Source organism: Pseudophryne corroboree, chromosome 5 (assembly GCF_028390025.1).
Source record: "Pseudophryne corroboree isolate aPseCor3 chromosome 5, aPseCor3.hap2, whole genome shotgun sequence".
Taxonomy (NCBI): Eukaryota; Metazoa; Chordata; class Amphibia; order Anura; family Myobatrachidae; genus Pseudophryne; species Pseudophryne corroboree.
In genome coordinates this window covers 403,452,052-403,477,058 of record NC_086448.1, presented here as the reverse complement: position 1 = coordinate 403,477,058, position 25,007 = coordinate 403,452,052, and the positions used below count along the sequence as shown (strand labels likewise).

At 40.9% G+C, this 25,007-nt stretch overlaps 1 protein-coding gene across 11 annotated transcripts in view; it reads right to left on the bottom strand.

The window, feature by feature from the left end:
* LOC134927784 (poly(rC)-binding protein 3-like) overlaps positions 1-25,007 on the bottom strand; it is a 2,026,162-nt gene that overhangs the window by 424,650 nt on the left and 1,576,505 nt on the right. For all 11 annotated transcript variants that reach the window (XM_063922741.1, XM_063922740.1, XM_063922743.1 and 8 more), the window contains 2 exons: positions 8,149-8,172; positions 8,019-8,051 (listed from right to left, as the gene is read on the bottom strand). In XM_063922741.1, coding sequence (XP_063778811.1) covers positions 8,019-8,051; positions 8,149-8,172 — 57 coding nt within the window. The remainder of the gene's footprint in view (positions 1-8,018; positions 8,052-8,148; positions 8,173-25,007) is intronic.

Below are 25,007 nucleotides of genomic sequence, written 5' to 3'. Positions count from 1 at the left end.
TTACTGCTACATAGCTTGTAAAAATCTTGCGCGTGTGTGTGTGTGTGTGTGTGTGTGTGTGTGTGTGTGTGTGTGTGTGTGTGTCTCACTCTAGGAGTGTGTTATATGAGAAATTGCAGACTTGGAACACTGGTATATGTCATTTATATGTGTATAACTAAGGGTCAAAAACTGTAAAAGAAATTATACCTTTTTACACATAGAAATTGGTATGATCCATGAAGATACCCATATAAATAGCCTTTTTTATATAATGTAGGTCATGAAAAAATTGTTGCTATTAATGCATTATTTTGTTTGATTTTATAATTGTCTTTTTTATGGAATATTGAGTAATATATATTTACACACAGTGTGGAGATGAAAATACTATAAACAAAAATAAAATCCTCCTTAACGGAGTTCCAGCGCTTTCATTTAATTTTGTGTCTTTTAACTTTAGGGGAGAAGAGTAACTAACTTTTTTTGAGAGCTGCAGGTAATCAGTTATAACGAGTATCTAATCAGCTCCAGGTAGAAAAACTCTTTTTTTTTCTAAGGAGAATGGACTTCTGCTGCTGAACCTCACCCCTACCAAGGTACAGTACAGTGTGTTATACAGTACAGCAGACCTGCAGCAAGGAAGTCCAGTTCAATGAGAGTGTCTGAAATGAGAAAAATAAATAGCAGCAAAAGTGCAGTGAAAAAATGATAAAAATTTGTACCTGAGGGAGTTCCTGAAAGTTACTGCTTCCCTCTGTTTGCAGAGCCCCACAGTGAATAGGAATGAGTGTGCTGTAGGGATTAACCCAAAGGTGTGAATAAATAATGAGGCAGTATCTTTGTGAGTGCTGTCAGTACTCAGTGACCCTGTTGTCTGTGAGACAGTGCATTCATCATCTGGGTCAGCACCATGGCCGTCTTAACAGCAGGGTAGGCCCCTGGGCACAGCAATGCACTGGGCCCCCTACCCATCCTCCAGGAGTAGGGGTGGGGTCTGCTATCAGTGGCAGCTTTGATGTCCAGCAGGTGGTAGGAGGTGTTCTCTCTTCCGCTCAACATGTAGGTCCTGAAGCAATAATTTCTGCTAATTACACCTTTACTGCACAGATGGGGCAAAACCGTAGAAGGGGTATTGGGCTGAATGAAGAAGCCCTGGTACATAACTTCAAGGGTGGTAGGGGCTGTTTAATGCATAGGGGAGGGGTGGATAATGGAGTGGGCTTAATATTTATCATTTTCCGGTGGGAGGGCAGATTGCTGGACTGCAGATATCTCAAATTTCTGAAAATATATTTCTTAGCTTTGAATGGGATAAAAAACTAGAGAGTTCCACCTTTCAGGAAGTCCTGGGGACTTGGGTATCAGAGTTCAGGAGCCAGAGCAATTCAACAACAAAAATCTAAAACTGCATATCAGACGTGTGGAGCTGGACCAAGGAGCAGCTGCAGGAAGGCTGAAATCTCTGGTTCTGGGGATAATAGAGAAAAACTGCCAGTGTCCACCAGAAGGGGAGAGTCAGACAGAACCCGAGATATCTGGCTGGGAAGAGAAATTATCAGGCTTGGATGGGGACCACTGCTTTCAAGCCGGATATCTCCGGTTCCCCAGGGACGATTTTCAAAAATCTGGAACCCCTGGAAAGAGGGAACCCTCAGCTATCAGCCTAGGTCCCCTATACTCCTGGGGCCCTTGGGCAAGAGCCCATTGAGCCCATACAAAAAGATGGCCCTGGTCAGCACTGTCATGGGTGCCAGAAAGGATAGAAATACCTGTTTGGATTTTTGCTGAGTCTGCTTGTGCACCGGCCACAGCTCAAGAGCCAAAAAGCTGTTTCACCCGAAGGCTTTCTTAATGGTGTGCCTGCTGTAATGGGATGCCCTTTTGTTACAAATAGGAGGACCAGCCAGTGGGTGTGGTCCACAAGCCAAATAGTGATTCATAGCTAGAAAAATTCTCTGTCAGACTCACATCCAATAGTCAGAGCCACCATAGTCACATGGTCCATAGAGGTGCCCGGTATGTAATACTGATGGTTGGATATCGGTGGTCAGGAGACCTACACCGGAATCCGGACAGCTGCAATCCCGGCGAAGAACGCAGCAAGTCCCCTCCCGGCTCATTGCGCTCACCACGCTTCAGGCTTGCCACACTATTATATCCCCCCTCGTTCGCGACACTATTATATTCCTCCTCGAGTGGTGGCGTGGACCACCACCTGAGTGAGATCTGGGGGCTTTGGTCAGGATTCTGACCGGCGGCATTTCGTCGGCTGTCGGGATTCCGGCGTCTGTCTCCTGACTGCCGGGATCCCTACAGCCGGTGAATTAACTGCATCCCCCACTGAGACCATGTGTGTCTAAACCATTATGGAGACTGCATGAGTTGGAGGGTCTAGTAATGTGTGATTGAGAGAGAATGCATCCAACTGGAAAATTCCTGAGTTAACTCATGTTCTGTAATATAACATAATCGAGTAGATCCATTACTTAACAGGGAAGACATAGAACCTTGGTGGAAATAGGGTGATAGCTATTCCCTCTGCCGGACAATTCTATTTAAAATAATAAAAATAAAAATAAATAAAAATATGGATAGGTTTGCACAAATAATACGAAAAAAAATCAACATGATAGTACTGCTCTGCAGCACAAAATGAATACTTTAGATCACTTTATATTTCCCATTATAACTGCCAAGTCACTGAATGGATATATGGAGTGCAAAAGAAATTGATGTGGCTATTGCGCTGATTTTAATTACGGTTACTAAACACAATGGTCACACATAAGTAAATAGAATCCTATTTAGAAGCACCCAATGTTATATTCCTTTAAAAAGAGAAAAAAAGTGTATGTAGAATGCAACCACAATTTTTTTATGTATTAAAAGATGAATTAAAAACAAATGTCCATACGTAAAAAGAAAGAGTAACTGTCCTTATGGAAGCTTACCACAAATGGAAAAGTACCGTATATCTGATAAATTGCATGTAAGCAATCACTCACTCCTGTCTGGATGTGATCACCTCCCGGTTCTCTCTCCTGAGCCGGAGGTGTTTGAATAGCGGCTCCGTTCCTCTGCTATGTGACGGGCCCCTCACGTATTTAGTTTGCAGCAGCAGGTCTTTAGCCAGTGTAGTATCACCATAGGCGGTGCCGCTGGAATGCAAAGGTGATTACCTTTTGGTGGTCCGCACTTTGAAAAAGCACCCTGAGGTGTGAACCGTATGAGGTTTATTCCTATCATCCAGCTCAGTCTGACGACGTCTGGAGGCATCCGCACCTGTACTATTTGAGGCACAGAGCCGCTATTCAAACACCTCTGGCTCAGGAGAGAGAGAGCCGGAGGTGTTTTTGGTAAACTACCATAAGGACAGTAACTCTTTCTTTTTACGTATGGACATTGGACTTTTATTCATCTTTTAATATATAAAAAAATCTTGGTTGCATACATACATACATACAGTACATGTTTTTTCCCTTTTTAAAGGAACATAACATTGGGTGCTTCTAAATGTGATTCTGTTTACTTGTTTTATATATATGTGCGTGTGTGTGCGTGTGTGTGTGTGTGTGTGTGTGTGTGTGTGTGTGTGTGTGTGAGAGACCATTGTGTTTAAAATAATTTTTTATGTGGAAAACAAAAAATACGAAAATCGAGATATTAATTTTTCATCTTACAGTGTTGCATTTTCATTAATCTAGAATTCATTGCTTGGTAACCGTCATTTAAATCAGCGCAATAGCCACATCAATTTCTTTTGCATACATGGGAGGCTAGAGATCCGTTGAATTGGACCTTTGAGCTGCTCCGTTTAAAGTCAGTGTTCACACAGACATGAGTGGGCTAATTGCTGCTACTAAAATAATCTAGATATATAGTCATTTTTTATATACAGGTTGAGTATCCCTTATCCAAAATGCTTGGGACCAGAGGTATTTTGGATATAGGATTTTTCCGTATTTTGGAATAATTGCATACCATAATGAGATATCATGGTGATGGGACCTAAGTCTAAGCACAGAATGCATTTATGTTTCATATACACCTTATACACACAACCTGAAGGTAATTTTAGCCAATATTTTTTATAACTTTGTGCATTAAACAAAGTGTGTCTACATTCACACAATTCATTTATGTTTCATATACACCTTATACACACAGCCTGAAGGTCATTTAATACAATATTTTTAATAACTTTGTGTATTAAACAAAGTTTGTGTACATTGAGCCATCAGAAAACAAAGGTTTCACTATCTCACACTCACTAAAAAATTCCGTATTTCGGAATATTCCGTATTTCGGAATATTTGGATATGGGATACTCAACCTGTATTCATATTAGTGCCTGAAAATTCCTTCGTTTTTAGAAATATGGAGTGTAGCATATCATAACAGTATATCATTTAAGGGTGTTTGTCAGTTATTGATAGTTTGGCCACATGACTTTCTGAGTGTGTAAGCTGATCCATAATGGGTCCACAAGGCAACCTAAAGGTCAATCAGAGCAAAAAATTCAAGGTGTAGAGATTACTCTAACAGTGCGAAGCAACTGTTCATTGTGAAAATGTGTTAGACAGTCCAGAGAACAGGATGGCGTTGAGAGGGGTCTATAAGTAGTACCTTTCAGTACTACATTTGTATGTGTGTGTGGGTGTGTGTATTTTGTATGTACTCTCCGGGAGACTGCATTTTATATTTATTATTATTAAAAGTTAAGTTTTATACAGATTATCTGTTTATTAAGGTATGTGAGTGCCCCAACCAGTAGATTACATGTCTTTGTTTTCCATATTGCATACAGTCACCAGATTGGGAGCTGTATGACTCCCGCTCTGCTTCATCCAACCAATGTATGTACCAGTGAGTACAGTTGTACCTTATGTAACATCAATAAACTACTTCACTGGTTTAGCAATTGGGATGTCCATTGTCTCAGGGCATCCACTGGTGTGAATAGTAACTTTGCCACATCATCCAATCTGTACACACGTTTCCAACAAGCCACACATGCAATAGCCATATTTACCAAATATGGCTATTTTCAGTCCTACTCTGACCACAGTTGCCAACATACCCAATTATGATCCAATCATTTGAAACTTGATTATTAATGGGCATTAATAATCTAACTAAGATGTTACTACTTAAATCTTATATACTGTACAGTATGAGGAATGTGCAATAAGTTTCCGGATGTGCAGTGCATACAGATGTGTCTTCATACATCTTTGCCTGCGATGCGTTTGCATCACAGGCAAAGAATCCGGAACCACATGGCATTCGCACCTGCAAACGCATACAGAAAATGTGTGCTTACAGGCAGTGGGAGTAAGATACTCCCGCTACCCTACATATAGAGGGGGACCCTGCCGCAGTGTAAGAGCATAGGTGTGGGTACGCACGCACCCACATATTTTAGCATAACAAAGGACTGCAATGGTGTGGCTTTGCTGCAATCACGACAATGCCATGCAGCCCTTTTCAGCAAAGATGCGTGAGGACACATCTGTAGGATGAGTAGACACAATCTGTCTTTCTGATTGTGAACTGTAATTTGGGACTAAAATTCTTGTGAAATGTCAAGGCACAGAACCATGTATACAGTATGCAGTCAGTCAGCATGTTCACTTCCTTCATGAACTCATTATGGAGCTTAACAGAGGCCAAGGTTTTACTATGACTACAAGAGTGGTCTATGATAGCAGGAGAGTTTTAACTAACTGCAAGCTGCTTTTGGGGAGCCAGCATCATCTTGAACCACTGTGTTTGAGTGGTTTGCAAAATTTCAGTGTGGGAGACGGTCTCTGGAAGATGAGGAGCGCCTTGCAGCCAACCTGATTCCATCATTACCAAGGACAACGTTGCTGCTATGCAGGCCATAGTTGAGGTGAAAATATTGTCCTGATTAAGGTTTCTGCATGCTGGGTGCCCAATCAGCTGACTCAAAAACAGAAGGAGGCTTGAGTGACTTGGTGTCGCAACATGCTGGCGTGGTTTGATGGTGGTTGTTCAAACCCTGGGAGATTATTAGTGGCATGAATACTCAACCTATAGTTTTGACTGGACCCCAATTGTAGATATGCCACCACAGAAGTTCCGTGGCCAAGCAGATGGCTGTTTTTGTGGTTAACCATACCACTCATGCAGCAGCGCAGCATTACTATGGACTGGTATGTCAACCAATGCCTTCCGCAAGTGTTGGAAGCCATCTCCAAGTACCATCCAAGAAAAAGCATATGTGGTGCCCTCCACCATCACTACAATGCACCTTCCCATGAGTCCAGGAAAGTGGTGGATTTTCACATCCAGGACCTTGGTCATCTGCCGTTCAGTCCAAACCTGGCCCCCTGTGACTACTTTTTGTTCCCTCAAATCAAAAACAAGATGAGTCACTGGATGCTGCAGTGGAGACCTCCAGCATGTAGAAATTATACCTGTTTTGGATTGGTCCAGCTGCTTCACCAAAGGTTATATTTACTAAAAAATCAATTTGGGTCAATGTTGATCGATTTTTGGTCGATTTCGTGTTTTAGGGTCTAAATCGCACTTTTACTAAAATTATTTTTGACATAGTTAAAACAAAATGTCAAAATTCATCTATTAGTAAATGTAGAATTTAATGGTATATATACTAAAAAATCAATCTGGATCTATTTTTGCTCGATGTTTGATCGATGTTTGGTCAATTTTGTATTTCAGGGTCTAACCTTCACATTTACTAACAGATAACTTTTGAATTTTTTTTCTCATGACGTAAAACAATTATCTGTTAGTAAATCTGATTTAGACCCTGAAACAAAAAGCATCCAAACATCAACCAAAATCGTCCCAAATCAACTTTCATTAAATACACCCCCAAGTGTTTTGAACTTATAATGTTCACTTTGTTTGTAAACTTATAACACACCCCTCGTACATGTATAAAAATATTTTTAGGAGATTCTGGCTTAGGCATGCTTTAATAAAGTAAATACAGTTTGTATACTACTTTTTTTTTTTAAATGAGAAGAGTGTTTAATAGCCCATCCAGTATCTAATCACATTAAAACAACTGTAACTATTGGTGCCCCTATTCTGAGGTATTCTGTCTCATAATGCTGTTTCGATTCAAAATGTAATTACCCTCATGGAGCTTTTTAAGTCATTACACTTGATGTACTTTCTGTAGGCTTCATAATTGAAACTAAAAGTTTTCCTTGGGGCAAATATTTTTTTTCCCTTTACATTGATTGCAGAGAATTTGATTAAATATAAAGTAACTTTCAAATTACAATTTGTATTGTGAGGACACGTTTTAATTATTTAATTATTAGGCACAGGCCATTATTGGCTTCATGGGAATTAGACTTTATGAGAAATACAAAGCAATAGTCATTTAATGGTATATGGATCTAATTTGTGGAATGTTAAAAAAAATTCACACATTGTGTAAAGTATAATTGTGTAACAGGCTCTGCAAAATCAACTATGTGTTTGAAATACTACAGTTTACTTTTCTGCAACTTTAATTGACATAGTGTTCAAAATTATTTAACAATTTTTTATCTATAACGTTTTGTTCAGAAGTAACTGTTTGGAAGATGCTGGAATTTTCACTGATTATTTGACTGCAGGGAGAATTTATAGATTACGTTAATAGAAGATATTTATTTTCACTTCAGCAGGGTACGTAACATAACAATTTTTAGTAATGTCCATTAATGCAAAAAACAAAATCTTAACAGAATGTATTTTGCCAATATGTTTGACTTACCATTAAAAACAGGAAGAAAATAAGAATTTAATCCTATTTGAAAGAGCCGATAATACAAATGGGTCATTTACACAAAAACATTTTCAGTATGCCACTGAAACATGCTGTATAGATAATGTAAATTTGTGCACTTTATGAATTGTGCTTGTATATAGTTTAAATAATATTTTCAACCACTGATTGGCACACTTACACTTTTCTAGTGCAGGATAAATTATTCTAGAGGAACTTTAAAAATCTTCTCTGACAGAAAGTGAAAAAGTTTTCATATTCTTACCTCCTCTCTCATCTTCTTCACTGTCTCACCTTTCTGTAATGGAAACAAAATCACAAAAAAACAGAAGTTTATGGCTGGAAAAGTTTGATTTGCAGAGAACGTCACAATTAATGATATATATTTTACTGACCTTCCCAATGATGCTTCCAACTTCCTGCAAGAAATAAAGAGAAATGTTGATGATAGTTAAAAATATGAATAAAATTACAATTGTTCATAAAATTTTCTTAGAAGTATACCCAGTTTAGAAATTAAATTATATTTATAGCTTTGGTCATTTTTTAAATTCTTGTCAACTTTGCTCAACACTAATAAAACTTACTGTCATGCCTTTCTGCATATAAATTGGTCATATCCATCTTATTTCTGTGTTCGCTATGATTCATGTTATCAGCTCCCTCTAGTGGTCAGCTCAGAAGTAGCTTAATTATGAAACTTCTGTAATCTTTGCAGTGCATTCTGGGTAGAAGACTTCCATCAGACTTGAGGTTAGTATACTCTAAGTTAGAGCGACGGGGATTCGTTCTGACATTGGAACAAATCCCTGTCAGCCTAGATCGTGTGTAGACATTGGGGCGATGCTAATGAAGGTTGGAACAAACATGTTCCATCCTTCATTAGCATAATACAGGATGCTAGCGAGAATGCTTGGTTTTATGTTCAGCACATAAAACTAAGCGTCCATCGCTAGCGTCCGCAGGAGTGCCCAATCCCCCGTACACACTGAGCGATATAGGTAATATGTTGTTATGAAACGGCATATCGTGACGACATTGTTGTAGTGTGTACCCAGCTTTACTTTGTCTGCTAGATTTTCACCAGGACAAATTCTGCCTGTTATGGTTTTTTAAGATTTAGAGCATAGGTCTGCAAACTCGACAGGACCCCATACAGTGCATGTTTTGCAGGTAACCCAGCAAGTGCACAGGTGTATTAATTACTCACAGACACATTTTAAAAGATCCACAGGTGGAGTTAATTATTTCACTTGTGATCCTGTGAGGAGACCTGCAAAACATGCACTGTGTGGGGTATGACACCTTTGTATTTTAATGAATGTGAAATAAAGCATAAGATTTAACATTACAATCATTACATTTAACTGATCATTTTTAAGAGTGCCCAAAAAAGGAATTACATTCTTGCTTAGCAACTACTAATTTAGTTATGTATACTATCTTCTGCATGTATTCAGATATGTATGTTTGAAAAAAAAAATGCTGCACCAATTGGTATATTCAAAAATAGGAATAAAATACCTCTATAGAAAAACAAATTGTGTACACTAGATAAATTGTGTAAAGGAGCATCATGCAGCTAAAAAACATAAATTATTAAATTAAGAACACTGTGCAGCTAAAAAAAACACATCAATTATTAAATTAAGAACCAATAGACAATAAAATAATAATATAATTGTAATACTATTAAGGGCACCAAAATCCACAGAAAGTAACAACAAAAGTTGGACTCTTTAATAGTAAGGAGTTAATAGTGGGCTCCACCATGGATACTCAGATAGACCACTAGTTTAAATAGTAATCAGCTGGAGCATTCTTGGTGCAGTTAAAAGTTTCCAATAAAATGTGATATTAGATAATTATGTATATCCAATTTCTGCAGTTCAAGGAATAAATGCCAGATATCATCCACAGTAGTTGTTCCAACAGAATAGTGCAGGAGAAAGCATTAAACTCTATCCACACATTGCATGGAGTTGGGGTGGAGTGGGGTGGGAGGACAGTTAACACATATAAAAATACATGTAATGTATGTATTATATGTGCTGGCTGTCTGACCCCGGGGATAAGCAGACCACAGCTGCCGCTGTACCCAGGATGCATCATTTGGCTTCATATCTACTGTATAAGATGACCCCCAGACTCCCATTGGTTAATTTCACAGGCATCTGGGAGCAGGATTATAAAGAAAAAACAAGCTGAGTGTAGTGTCCAGGGTGAGGCGACAGCTCAGTAAACCACATAGCTGCTATTTCCCAGGGGGTAAGGCAGCCAGCTCATATATTATATACAACATTACATGTATGTTTGTTTATATTACATGTATGTTTATATGTGTTAATCAGCCACCCTATGCATTGAGTGATCTGCACTGCGGCACAAGGCATTAGCCACCCTTTATTTAAAGATGCTACTCTCAATGATAATGACACTCTCACATAATACAAATCAAATTCAAATTATAATTAAACAAATTACTTTGAAAATACTGGCATTCACATAACAAAGTCAGTATGATTGCCCAATTTCTTCCAAGATTCTCATCAAAAACTGCTTTTTATTTATCAGGATCTCTTACACCAGTGGTTCCCAAACTGTGTGCCGTGGCTCCCTGGGGTGCCCTGGACACTTGCAGGGGTGCCTTGGATTGGTGGTCCAGGACCAATTAAAAGAATTTATGGTCAATATAATAGGCAAAACTAGTGCTAGTAGCTATCAGTCATAAAATATGGGGACAAACAGAAGCAAATCTTGTCCCTCACCACACAATTGAGCCTTAGGATGACATATAAACTAGTGATGTGCACCGGACATTTTTCGGGTTTTGTGTTTTGGTTTTGGATTCGGTTCCGCGGCCGTGTTTTGGATTCGGACACGTTTTGGCAAAACCTCCCTGAAAATTTTTTGTCGGATTCGGGTGTGTTTTGGATTCGGGTGTTTTTTTTACAAAAAACCCTCAAAAACAGCTTAAATCATAGAGTTTGGGGGTCATTTTGATCCCATAGTATTATTAACCTCAATAACCATAATTTCCACTCATTTCCAGTCTATTCTGAACACCTCACAATATTATTTTTAGTCCTAAAATTTGCACCGAGGTCGCTGGATGACTAAGCTAAGTGACCCAAGTGGCCAACACAAACACCTGGCCCATCTAGGAGTGGCACTGCAGTGTAAGACAGGATGGCAGATTTATAAAATAGTCCCCAAACAGCACATGATGCAAAGAAAAAAAGAGGTGCAATGAGGTAGCTTTGTGACTAAGCTAAGTCACCCAAGTGTCCGACACAAACAGCTGGCCCATCTAGGAGTGGCACTGCAGTGTCAGACAGGATGGCACTTCAAAAAATAGTCCCCAAACAGCACATGATGTAAAGAAAAAAAGAGGAGCAATGAGGTAGCTGTGTGACTAAGCTAAGCGACCCAAGTGGCCGACACAAACGCCTGGCCCATCTAGGAGTGGCACTGCAGTGTCAGACAGGATGGCACTTCAAAAATAGTCCCCCAAACAGCACATGATGCAAAGAAAAAAAGAGGTGCACCAAGGTCGCTGGATGGTTAAGCTAAGTGACCCAAGTGGCCGACACAAACAACTGGCCCATCTAGGAGTGGCACTGCAGTGTCAGACAGGATAGCACTTCAAAAAATAGTCCCCAAACAGCACATGGTGCAAAGATAAATTAAAGAAAAAAGAGGTGAAAGATGGAATTGTCCTTGGGTCCTCCCACCCACCCTTATGTTGTATAAACAGGACATGCACACTTTAACAAACCCATCATTTCACCGACAGGGTCTGCCACACGAATGTGACTGAAATGACTGGTTGGTTTGGGACCCCACCAAAAAAAGAAGCAATCAATCTCTCCTTGCACAAACTGGCTCTACAGAGGCAAGATGTCCACCTCCTCACCCCTTTCACTGTGTACATCTCCCTCCTCACAGACTATTAATTCGTCCCCACTGGAATCCACCATCTCAGGTCCCTGTGTACTTTCTGGAGGCAATTGCTGGTGAATGTCTCCATGGAGGAATTGATTATAATTAATTTTGATGAACATCATCTTCTCCACATTTTCTGGAAGTAACCTCGTACGCCGATTGCTGACAAGGTGAGCGGCTGCACTAAACACTCTTTCAGAGTACACACTGGAGGGGGGGGGGCAACTTAGGTAAAATAAAGCCAGTTTGTGCAAGGGCCTCCAAATTGCCTCTTTTTCCTGCCAGTATACGTACGGACTGTCTGACATGCCTACTTGGATGCGGTCACTCATATAATCCTCCACCATTCTTTCAATGGTGACAGAATCATATGCAGTGACAGTAGACGACATGTCAGTAATCGTTGGCAGGTCCTTCAGTCCGGACCAGATGTCAGCACTCGCTCCAGACTGCCCTGCATCACCGCCAGCAGATGGGCTCGGAATTCTTAGCCTTTTCCTCGCAGCCCCAGTTGCGGGAGAATGTGAAGGAGGAGCTGTTGACGGGTCACGTTCCGCTTGACTTGACAATTTTCTCACCAGCAGGTCTTTGAACCTCTGCAGACTTGTGTCTGCCAGAAAGAGAGATCCAACGTAGGTTTTAAATCAAATGATCGAGCACGGTGGGCAAAATGTAGTGCTCTGATTTCAACAGATTGACCACCCGTGAATCCTGGTTAAGCGAATTAAGGGCTCCATCCACAAGTCCCACATGCCTAGCGGAATCGCTCTGTTTTAGCTCCTCCTTCAATCTCTCCAGCTTCTTCTGCAACAGCCTGATGAGGGGAATGACCTGACTCAGGCTGGTATGGTCTGAACTGACTTCACGTGTGGCAAGTTCAAAGGGTTGCAGAACCTTGCACAACGTTGAAATCATTCTCCACTGCGCTTGAGTCAGGTGCATTCCCCCTCCTTTGCCTATATCGTAGGTAGCTGTATAGGCTTGAATGGCCTTTTGCTGCTCCTCCATCCTCTGAAGCATATAGAGGGTTGAATTCCACCTCGTTACTACCTCTTGTTTCAGATGATGGCAGGGCAGGTTCAGGAGTGTTTGCTGGTGTTCCAGTCTTCGGCACGCGGTGGCTGAATGCCGAAAGTGGCCCGCAATTCTTCGGGCCACCGACAGCATCTCTTGCACACCCCTGTCGTTTTTAAAAAAATTCTGCACCACCAAATTCAATGTATGTGCAAAACATGGGACGTGCTGGAATTTGCCCAATTGTAATGCACGCACAATATTGGTGGCGTTGTCCGATGCCACAAATCCCCAGGAGAGTCCAATTGGGGTAAGCCATTCTGCGATGATGTTCCTCAGTTTCCGTAAGAGGTTGTCAGCTGTGTACCTCTTATGGAAAGCGGTGATACAAAGCGTAGCCTGCCTAGGAACGAGTTGGCGTTTGCGAGATGCTGCTACTGGTGCCGCCGCTGCTATTCTTGCTGCTGGAGGCAATACATCTACCCAGTGGGCTGTCACAGTCATATAGTCCTTAGTCTGCCCTGCTCCACTTGTCCATATGTCCGTGGTTAAGTGGACATTGGGTACAACTGCATTTTTTAGGACACTGGTGACTCTTTTTCTGAGGTCTGTGTACATTCTCGGTATCACCTGCCTAGAGAAATGGAACCTAGATGGTATTTGGTACCGGGGAGACAGTACCTCAAGCAATTCTCTAGTTTCCTGTGAATTAACGGTGGATACCAGAAACACGTTTAACACCGCCCAGGCTGCCAAGGCCTAAATTATCCGCTTTGCAGCAGGATGACTGCTGTGATATTTCATCTTCCTCGCAAAGGACTGTTGGACAGTGAATTGCTTACTGGAAGTAGTACAAGTGGTCTTCCGACTTCCCCTCTGGGATGACGATCGACTCCCAGCAGCAACAACAGCAGCGCCAGCAGCAGTAGGTGTTACACTCAAGGATGCATCGGAGGAATCCCAGGCAGGAGAGAACTAGTCAGACTTGACAGTGAGATGGCCTGCAGGACTATTGGCTTTCCTGTCTAAGGAGGAAATTGACACTGAGGGAGTTGGTGGTGTGGTTTGCAGGAGCTTGGTTACAAGAGGAAGGGATTTAGTTGGCAGTGGACTGCTTCCGCTGTCACCCAAAGTTTTTGAACTTGTCAATGACTTCTGATGAATGCGCTCCAGGTGACGTATAAGGGAGGATGTTCCGAGGTGGTTAACGTCCTTACCCCTACTTATTACAGCTTGACAAAGGCGACACACGGCTTGACACCTGTTGTCCGCATTTCTGTTAAAATAATTCCACACCAAAGAGGTGATTTTTTTTGTAATTTGACCAGGCATGTCAATGGCCATTTTTGTCCCACGGACAACAGGTGTCTCCCCGGGTGCCTGACTTAAACAAACCACCTCACCATCAGAATCCTCCTTGTCAATTTCCTCCTCAGCGCCAGCAACACCCATATCCTCATCCTGGTGTACTTCAACAGTGACATCTTCAATTTGACTATCAGGAACTGGACTGCGGGTGCTCCTTCCAGCACTTGCAGGGGGCGTGCAAATGGTGGAAGGCGCCACCTCTTCCCGTCCAGTGTTGGGAAGGTCAGGCATCGCAACCGACACAATTGGACTCTCCTTGGGGATTTATGATTTAGAAGAAAGCACAGTTCTTTGCTGTGCTTTTGCCAGCTTAAGTCTTTTCATTTTTCTAGCGAGAGGATGAGTGCTTCCATCCTCATGTGAAGCTGACCCACTAGTCATGAGGAACATAGGAGAGGGCCTCAGCCGTTCCTTGCCACTCCGTGTCGTAAATGGCATATTGGCAAGTTTACGCTTCTCCTCAGACGATTTTAATTTTGATTTTTGGGTCATTTGACTGAACTTTTGTTTTTTGGATTTTACATGCTCTCTACTATGACATTGGGCATCGGCCTTGGCAGATGACGTTGATGGCATTTTATCGTCTCGGCCATGACTAGTGGCAGCAGCTTCAGCACGAGGTGGAAGTAGATCTTGATCTTTCCCTATTTTACCCTCCACAATTTTGTTCTTCATTTTTTAATGTGTGGAATTATATGCCAGTAATATATCAATAGCAATGGCCTACTGTACCGTACTGCTATATATTATATACTGGTGGTCAGCAAAATTATGCACTGTCCTCCTACTATATATATACTGCGCAAAACTTAAATGCACCACAGGTATGGATGGATAGTATACTTGACGACATAGAGGTAGGTAGAGCAGTAGACTACTGTACCGTACTGCTATATATTAATTATATACTGGTGGTCAGCAAAATTATGCACTGTCCTCCTACTATATATATACTGCACAAAACTTAAATGCACCACAGGTATGGATGGATAGTATACTTGACGACACAGAGGTAGGTAGAGCAGTGGACTACTGTACCGTACTGCTATATATTATATACTGGTGGTCAGCAAAATTATGCACTGTCCTCCTACTATATATATACTGCGCAAAACTTAAATGCACCACAGGTATGGATGGAAAGTATACTTGACGACACAGAGGTAGGTAGAGCAGTGGACTACTGTACCATACTGATATAATACTGGTGGTCACTGGTCAGCAAAATTCTGCACTGTCCTCCTATATACTACAATGCAGCACAGATATGGAGCGTTTTTCAGGCAGAGAACGTAGATATTTTCAGCACACTGAGCACAGATATTTGCAAGTACACTGAGCACAGATATTTGCAGCACACTGAGCACAGATATTTGCAGCACACTGAACACAACTGAGAGAATGCTGCACACGTCCTCTCCCTGTCATCTCCAATGCACGAGTGAAAATGGCGGCGACGCGCAGCTCCTTATATAGAATACGAATCTCGCAAGAATCCGACAGCGGGATCATGACGTTCGGGCGCGCTCGGGTTAACCGAGCAAGGCGGGAGGATCCGAGTCTGCCTCGGAACCGTGTAAAATGGGTTAAGTTCGGGGGGGTTCGGATTCCGAGGAACCGAACCCGCTCATCACTAATATAAACACAATCTACTTCATTTAATATTTCTTTCTAAATTTCTCAATAAGAAATTCTTGGCCTAGGGGTGCCGTGAAAAAAATTCTGATACTCTAAGGCGCCGTGATTCAAAAAAGTTTGGAAACCACTGTCTCACACGCTAACTAACACTACAGTACCTTGAATTTCTTAATTTTTATCACTTGCTAACAAAGAAGTGGCAATAACTCAACAACAATATGGAACTGAAACCACCAAATACATTATTTTATAAAATTATTATTGTACACAGAAACTTTTTACAACTTGCTATCAGAGATGTGATGTTATTGCCCTACCACTTGGATTTTAACAAGAATGAACCTCCTCCTCCTCTTCCGCCTAGTCTGTATCATTTCCTATACAGATTCAGCTGCAGTCGCACACAGAATATACGCATGCTGCATATAATTTTAGTCAGTGTATTCTGCTTGTGTATCTTGTTTACATAGCAATGTGAAAAAGATGCATTTTCAGGGAAATAAGATGCACAAAAGCCTGTTTGGGTTTAGTAAACTCATTTTGGACTAGGCGTGGCTAGAAGGGCAGTTTAACATGATTGCAGCAACAACGACAGAGGATACATCTGTACGTCAACTAAACCATTAACACTTTTTAAAATTCTATGGGCCAAATTCAATTAGCCACAAAATTGCGGTAATTTACCACAATTGCCTTTTTTACAGTGAAAACTGGATTTTCGCAGGTATGCGCGCTCCCATGATTCGCTTATTCAATTGCAAATTCAAGAAAATGGGATTACCGCAAAAATTGTTGCTGGCAGTGAAAAGTGTAAAAAATGGTTCAATCTGATTGGATAACAGTATAAATGTTTATTATTGGTTATAATAAAAGTATGTCTGGTACTTAAATTGGGTCAAATGGCTGTTATATGCATTTTTTAAAAATAAAAAAAAGGATAGAAAGCTATTTTTGCCAGGAAAATAAGTGCTAAAATTAAATTTGAGGTACATAAAAATGGGTATTAAGTATATATTTGGGTCATTTTAGGGGACCTTTAAAAAAATGGATACAGATTTGTTTACTCCCATCTGCAAGTCTAAAAATACTTGTCCCACTCATAAAACACCCCAATATACCTGTCCCACACCCCAATTTCCATAATTTTGCACTTTTCACCACAAAAATTAAATGTCATTATTGGCCAATGAAAAATAATGAAAAACTTCAAAGTGTCTATTTAGTCATCTAGAGAGGTGTCCCAGGGGTTCAGAACCAAATCCCGACATTATTAACTGAAAATAGAGACTTTCCCCAAGTTTATCACCTGCTCAGAGTTGGTGAATTGAAATTTGTGGTAAAATTACCATAAATTCGTTTTTGCGGACAATTGAATAGATCTTTCTGCGAATTTGCCACAATTAATGGTAAATTTTTAATTTTTTACCAGCTAATTGAATTTTGCTCTATAACTTATAATCGGAACATTGTTAGAAGTCATTAATTTTAGACCATAGTGAATTAAAAGAGTAAAGGCATGGGTCAAAGAACAGTGATAGATTTTTTATGGACTGCATTTTACCAGCTTCACTCTCTGTTCTGTTATTAAACAGAGAAGTCTATTCATAAAATACATATTGACATAGTTTACACTTCGCATGGTTTTCAATATATACATGTGTGATTAATACTGTTAATATGTGACATAATACCATTGTCATGCATGTCAAATTTGTTTTCGATATGTAATATGTCTATATAATACCATTGTCATATATGTCAAAATTGTTTTTGATATGTAATTTATACATGCTTCAATAAAGAAAATGTTAAAAAAAAAAATTTTTACGTCAATCACTTTTTATTTTCCATATGCAGGAAATAGTACAGTGTATTCATTTCTTTATAAAGAGGGGACAATAGTTTGATTAATGGTCTCCTACCAAGTAGAAATTTGGTGGTTTTACATTTATGGCATGATTAATTACGTCATTATTTTGCCTTTGCTTCAATTGTGATAGAGGAAGTCAGGATGTGATTATTTACTATACTCACAGGTTCCATGCTAATTCATCAATCACTTTAGACTTAAACATAATGAACATCTGCCAGTAAGTACTAATTGACAATGGGCTTATGTCTTTCAATTACTTATCCTAAGTACCAATAATCTACCATGACATTTAGGTTTTTTTTTTTTTTAAATTCACAAAATAGGAGCACTGTATGAACTAGAGAGAAATAGATATGACATTTCAAAGGTTGTACTAGTAAAATAACAATGCAATTTCTAGTATTTTGACACATCCTAATTAAGACTACTATCTTTTATTTTTAACATGCCATATAGTACATATTCACAGCTCTGTACAGAAAAACTCCCATATCCGGGACCCTTGAAACTTGTGAAAAGTGCATGGTTGCCTTTATGCTTAAAGGTTATCTTCTGGAGATATTATATTGAGTAGATCTACTATTCACTGAAAATGTGTCAAAAGCACTTTGTGGACTGTGTCATGCTAATGGAATAATGAATTGAAATTTTTAAAGAGCGCGCGCTGTCTTCTCAGTGTGAAATGGTCCCCATAGCTGTGAATGCATGACCTCTGACCCGATCGCTGTCTGTGCACGTGTGCCTTGGTATCTGGATGATGGGTCAACAGTAATAAGGTTGACAGTCAATAGGTGAATCACTAATGGTCGACATGGTCAAAAGGTCAATATGGCAATGGTCGACACAGAATATGGGCAACATGTGTTTTTTACAATTTTATTTTACTTTTTTTTACAATGTTACTTTAACCATCCACATGGACTACGATTGTGAAGTGAGCCATGCGAGGGGACACGGTGCACTAATTGGGGTTCCCTGTGCTGTGATGGGGTTCCCTGTGCTGTGATAGCAAAACCAGCAAAAAAAACCTCATGTCGATCTTTTACTGTGTCAACCTTTTCTGTATCAACCTTTTAAACATGTTGACATTTTTCCTTTATGCATGTTGACCTTTTGAGGCTAACTTATACACTTTCAACCTTTTCCAGGTCGGCCAAATAATTCACACCCATGTGCCTTACCATGCATTCTTAATTTTCCATCCTCAGTACAGATACTATGGGATGTGCAACTGAATGTCTCTTAGAGAGACTGTGCCCACGCATACTGGTAATACATATAACATCAACAACAAGGCCACTATACACCACCATTCCACCACTGCTGGCCGCACTAAAAATCCTACTGTCAGCACTGCAGGTGCACACTACAAACAACCACACAATGCATTAATCCACTTCTGGTTAGATCTGTCTCCCATTGCATGTTCCTGCAGTGTGCTACATTAACACTTTGTTGTTTCATATCCTGCTGATCTACCTGATTAATAAACAAATCCCTGGTTAAGCTACTCATTGAGTGGACAACACACCATGGATACCTCTCAAAATATGTTCTTCCAATAGAAATAATATCAAATAATATGTCTTCAGATCTTGGGCTTCACAGCACTGTCCTCTTCTTATTTATCTCTAATGCCTTCTGTGTCTCTAATTTTAACTCACTTTCCTCCCTACTTCCTTTGTCTGTTATAAATCCCTCAAGACTTAATTTCCTTGTATTAAAATATAGTACACAGAGTATTAGACCATCAGACCTTTTGTTCCATAATCTCACCAATTTAACATGTGGATTATTTGAAACGGTGAGCAACCACACTAATTCTAGAAGGGACGTGCGGTGAGGTAAATGGCTCAGGAGGCACTGGCTAGTACTAGAGCCAGATTTACCCACAATATATGAGCCCACGGGTTTATGTGGGCATTATACACAGGTGAAGCAGCATATACTGCTGGAAATTTGGTGAGTTTTGATCAGAGATGTGCAGAAAAGGTAGACAGGTGAGGCAATCCCTCACCTGTCATAGACTTTTGACACAGAGTTTTGACTATAAAAAATATTAGAGTAATAGAAAAAAGATATTCATAATATATTATTTGTATTTTTCATATACTTTATATAGTCAAAACTCTGACGCATAATGGAATATGACAGGAAAGGCTCTGACTTACCTCACAGCACGTGACTGAATTCTAGTTATTTGTAAGCTAATTGTACTGATTAGTTTACACCAGAACTGCCATGATCCTGTGAATAACCCACTGAAGCCATGTGTAACTTTCATTCTTTTAGTTTTCTATATTGCCCTTACATTTTTTTTAATACATATCCTTTCTCTGGTGTACTCTAGCTTCTGCATGTATACAATAACATTATGCCGTCTCTATTTTTCCTCAATCTCTTTTTTTTTATTCCACTATTAAACTGCAGAGCTTACTGTAGAACTAAAGCTGCATACACATGGTTCAATTTTCCATGCAATATGGTCTATTTAGTCCATATTCCACGGAAATATAGTGTATATCGCACCATGTGTATAAGCTTGCGATGCCGATGCGTGGTCCTGTGGGATCGGCATTGCAAGAAAATATAGTGTGTGCAGGCGGGGACGATACTGGCTACATGCCTCCGGGCACAATATAGGCAGTATTCCTTCTTTACTTGTGTCAGGAATAATAGTAGCAATTGAACACGATGGGTGCTATGTAAAGTTTGTTTGCAATTTTATAAACTTTTTCCCTGCACAGGAACCATAAAAAAACCCAGAATGCCAAAATAAAGAAGACACAACTTAAGCAGTGAAATGTAAGAATACAGTTGTGAGAATGGCAGTTTTAGATATTTAATAGCAAAAATACAGGGAGTTGTTGTATTGTTGAGCAACTGCAACACCATAAAACAAACATTGATTTGCATGTAACTTGCACTTGCAGGTCACTATCAATTATATGTGCCTTGAATTTTTATTTTTTTATTTGAGTCAAAAATGCTTTTTCTACACTGTTGCCATAGTAGTACCCTATGCTCTGTGCCATGGGACTTGGATGTGTGGAATTATTTTTCCCCAAATCCTGACATTTGTCAAGCCATCTGTAGCCTTTGTGGAACCACAGTGAGTAAATGTAGAGACTTTAAGCATCTAGGTACCTCCACCCTATTACTTCAGTTGTAGCAAAGGCATGACAAATTATTGATAACACCAAAAGCTGATACTAAAAATAACAAGTAGTCCAGCATCAGATAGCTCCATTCACTCAACTAGATCCAAGCACCTGCAATCTCCACCACCAACACCTTCATCCTCAATATCCTCAGTAATCATCAGAGGTAGTCCTGCATCAGATTTAAGGCTCCCCATTCCAGGACTTCTCAGAAGAATCCTTCAGCGCTAGGCCTGCTGCTGCTGCTGCTACTGCTGGGGGTGGTTCTTCATCCCAGAAAGGGACCAAGAAGACTACTAGTAGTATTGTAAAAAATAAATTGATTGTAAAACAATCCTTTGCAAGGGGAAGAAAGTAGACAAGCTCTCACCCACCACACAGCGGATCACTAATGCCAGCACGGCTATGGTAGTATTAGATCTGCATCCAATATCCGCCATTAATTCAGTTAATTGAGGTCCTGTGTCCCCGGTACCAAATTCCATGCTAATGGCAGTCAGCAATGCGATCGCAATTCATCACTGATTTAGAGTAGCTCCCAGCCTCTGCAGCCTGGCTGTGAAAGGCAGTCGGCCCGCTGCCATGTTTCCAGTCGCAGCGGGAACGTGTGATGTCATGTGGCCGCCACGTACCCACTCTCATTTGCAACACCACCTGCGAACTGTGACTGTCAAACAAAGAAGGACCTGCGCAAGCTCTCTGGCCCGGGGGATGGAAGAATGCGGTCACATTGCATCGGCGATGCGATCTGAATAAGGTCCACTATCCGGTATATAAAAAGACCAATGTGTATATTTATGTCCAGTGTCATTATTAGGTTCTACCGCTCCCCCAGACTCCCGCACTTGCTCGAATGTCCCCCCCTCTAGAAATCCTACGCTTGCCTCTGGTAGGGGTAAGGTTAATTAATTTCACTCAAAATATCAGGATTATGGTGGTCAGTATTTTGATCACTGGCATTCTGTATCCAACCCCAATAAAATATTCCCGCCAGACCCCATAAACAGTATATATATATATATATATATATATATGTATATATATATATCCATCTGTGCCTGGGCGCGCTCCATTCACTAGAATGGGAGAGCGCCTCCATCCGGGGCGCGTGCGCATCCATGATGGAGATGCTGACTGAGACGGACCCCATTCATAGAATGGGAGAGCATCTCTGTGCACTCCTGGCGGGGCTAGGCGGATGGATCGCCTAGTCAGGCCGGGAGTGTACGCCTGCGATGGAGCTGCCTCAGATGAATGCGGCTCCATCTGTATATATATGTATATATATATAAATATATATATATATATATATATATATATATATAAACAGTCTTTCTGAATGGCACTCTCTGCATATCCTTAAAGCTTTCCCCGTTGCCCTCTGTGCTGACGGATCCGTGTAGATTTTATGTATGCCCTGACGAAAATGCATAGGCATTGAAACCTTGGCAGTGAAAAGGCTATTGTACATGTCTTAATTTACCTGAGTGCCGCTGAATTTCTCTTTGTTTATATATATATATATATATATATATATATACAGTGGGGCAAAAAAGTATTTGGACAGCCACTGATTGTGCAAGTTGACATACTTAAAAAGATGAGAGAGGTCTGTAATTTCTATCATAGGTACACTTCTACTGTGAGAGACAGAATCTGAAAAACTAGGAAATCACATTGTATGATTTTTAAACAATTTATTTGTATATTCTTGCAGAAAATAAATATTTGGAAAATCAAAAAGTTTAACTCAATACTTTGTAATATAACCTCGGTTGGCAATTACAGGGGTCAAACATTTCCTGTAGTTCTTGACCAGGTTTGCACACACTGTAGCAGGTTTTTTTGGCCCACTCTTCCATGCAGATCTTCTCTAGATCTGTCATGTTTTGGGGCTGTCACCGGACAACACAGACTTTCAACTCCCTCCACAGATTTTCTATTGGGTTGAAATCTGGAGACTGGCTAGGCCACTCCAGGACCTTGACATGCTTCTTACGGAACCACTCCTTAGTTGCCCAGGCAGTGTGTTTGGGGTCATTGTCATGCTGGAAGACCCATCCATGTTCCATCTTCAATGCTCTTACTGAGGGAAGGAGGTTTTAGCCCAAAATCTCACGATACATGGCCCCATTCATCCTCTCCTTAATACGGATCAGTCGTCCTGTCCCCTTTGCAGAAAAACAGCCCCAAAGCATGATGTTTCCACCCCCATGCTTCACAGTGGGTATGGTGTTCTTGGAATCATTCTTCTCCCTCCAAACATGGACAGTGGAGTTTATACCAAAAAGTTACATTTTGCTCTCATCTGACCACATTACATTCTCCCAATCCTCCACTGGATCATCCAGATGGTCACTGGCAAACTTTAGATGGACCTGGACATGTGATGGCTTAAGCAGGGGCACCTTTCGGGTGCAGCAGGATTTTAATCCATGACGACGTAGTGTGTTACTAATGGTAACCTTTGTGACTGTGGTCCCAGCTCTCTTGAGGTCATTGACCAGGTTCCCCCATGTAGTTCTGGGCTGATTCCTCACTGTTCTCAAGATCATTGATACCCCACGAGGTGAGATCTTGCATGGAGCCCCAGGTCGAGGGAGATTGTCAGTGATCTTGTATTTCTTCCATTATTAATAATTGTGCCAACAGTTGATCTCTTCTCACCAAGCTGCTTGCCTATTGTCGAGTAGCTTATCCCAGCCTTGTGCAGCTCTACAATTTTTTCCCTGGTGTCCTTAGACAGCTCTCTGGTCTTGGCCATGGTGGAGAGGTGGAAGTCTGACGGTTTGAGGGTGTGGACAGGTGTCTTTTATACAGATAACCAGTTCAAACAGGTGCCATTAATACAGGTAACGAGTGAAGGATAGAAGAGCTTCTTAAAGAAGTAGTAACAGGTCTGTGAGAGCCAGAAATCTTGCTGCTTGGTAGGTGTCCAAATATTTATTTTCCTCAAGAATATACAAGCAAATTGTTTAAAAATCATACAATGTGATTTCCTGTTGTTTGTTTTCCGATTCTGTCTCTCACAGTTGAAGCATAACTAAAAGGGAAATTACAGACCTCTCTCATCTGTCCAAATACTTTTTGCCCCACTGTATATTTATATATATAAATATATATATATATATATATATATACTGTGTGTATATATATATATATATATATATATATATATAGCTCAAAAAAATAAAGGGAACACTTAAACAACACAATGTAACTCCAAGTCTATCACACTTCTGTGAAATCAAACTGTCCACTTAGGAAGCAACACTGATTGACAATCAATTTCACATGCTGTTGTGCAAATGGAATAGACAACAGGTGGAAATTATAGGCAATTAGCAAGACACCCCCAATAAAGGAGTTGTTCTGCAGGTGGTGACCACAGACCACTTCTCAGCTCCTATGCTTTCTGGCTGATGTTTTGGTCACTTTTGAAAGCTGGTGGTGCTTTCACTCTAGTGGTAGCATGAGACAGAGTCTACAACCCACACATGTGGCTCAGGTAGTGCAGTTCATCCAGGATGGCACATCAATGCGAGCTGTGGCAAGAAGGTTTGCTGTGTCTGTCAGCGTAGTGTCCAGAGCATGGAGGCGCTACCAGGAGACAGGCCAGTACATCGGGAGACATGGTGGAGGCCGTAGGAGGGCAACAACCCAGCAGCAGGACTGCTACCTCCGCCTTTGTGCAAGGAGGAACAGGAGGAGCACTGTCAGAGCCCTGCAAAATGACCTCCAGCAAGCCACAAATGTGCATGTGTCTACTCAAACGATCATACCACTCCATGAGGGTGGTATGAGGGCCCGACGTCCACAGGTGGGGGTTGTGCTTACAGCCCAACACCGTGCAGGACGTTTGCCATTCGCCAGAGATCACCAAGATTGGCAAATTCGACACTGGCGCCCTGTGCTCTTCACAGATGAAAGCAGGTTCTCACCGAGCACATGTGACAGACGTGACAGAGTCTGGAGACGCCAAGGAGAACATTCTGCTGCCTGCAACATCCTCCAGCACGACCGGTTTGGCAGTGGGTCAGCAATGGTGTGGGGTGGCATTTCTTTGGGGGGCCGCACAGCCCTCCATGTGCTCGCCAGAGGTAGCCTGACTGCCATTAGGTACCGAGATGAGCTCCTCAGACCCCTTGTGAGACCATATGCTGGTGCGGTTGGCCCTGGGTTCCTCCTAATGCAAGACAATGATAGACCTCATGTGGCTGGAGTGTGTCAGCAGTTCCTGCAAGACGAAGGCATT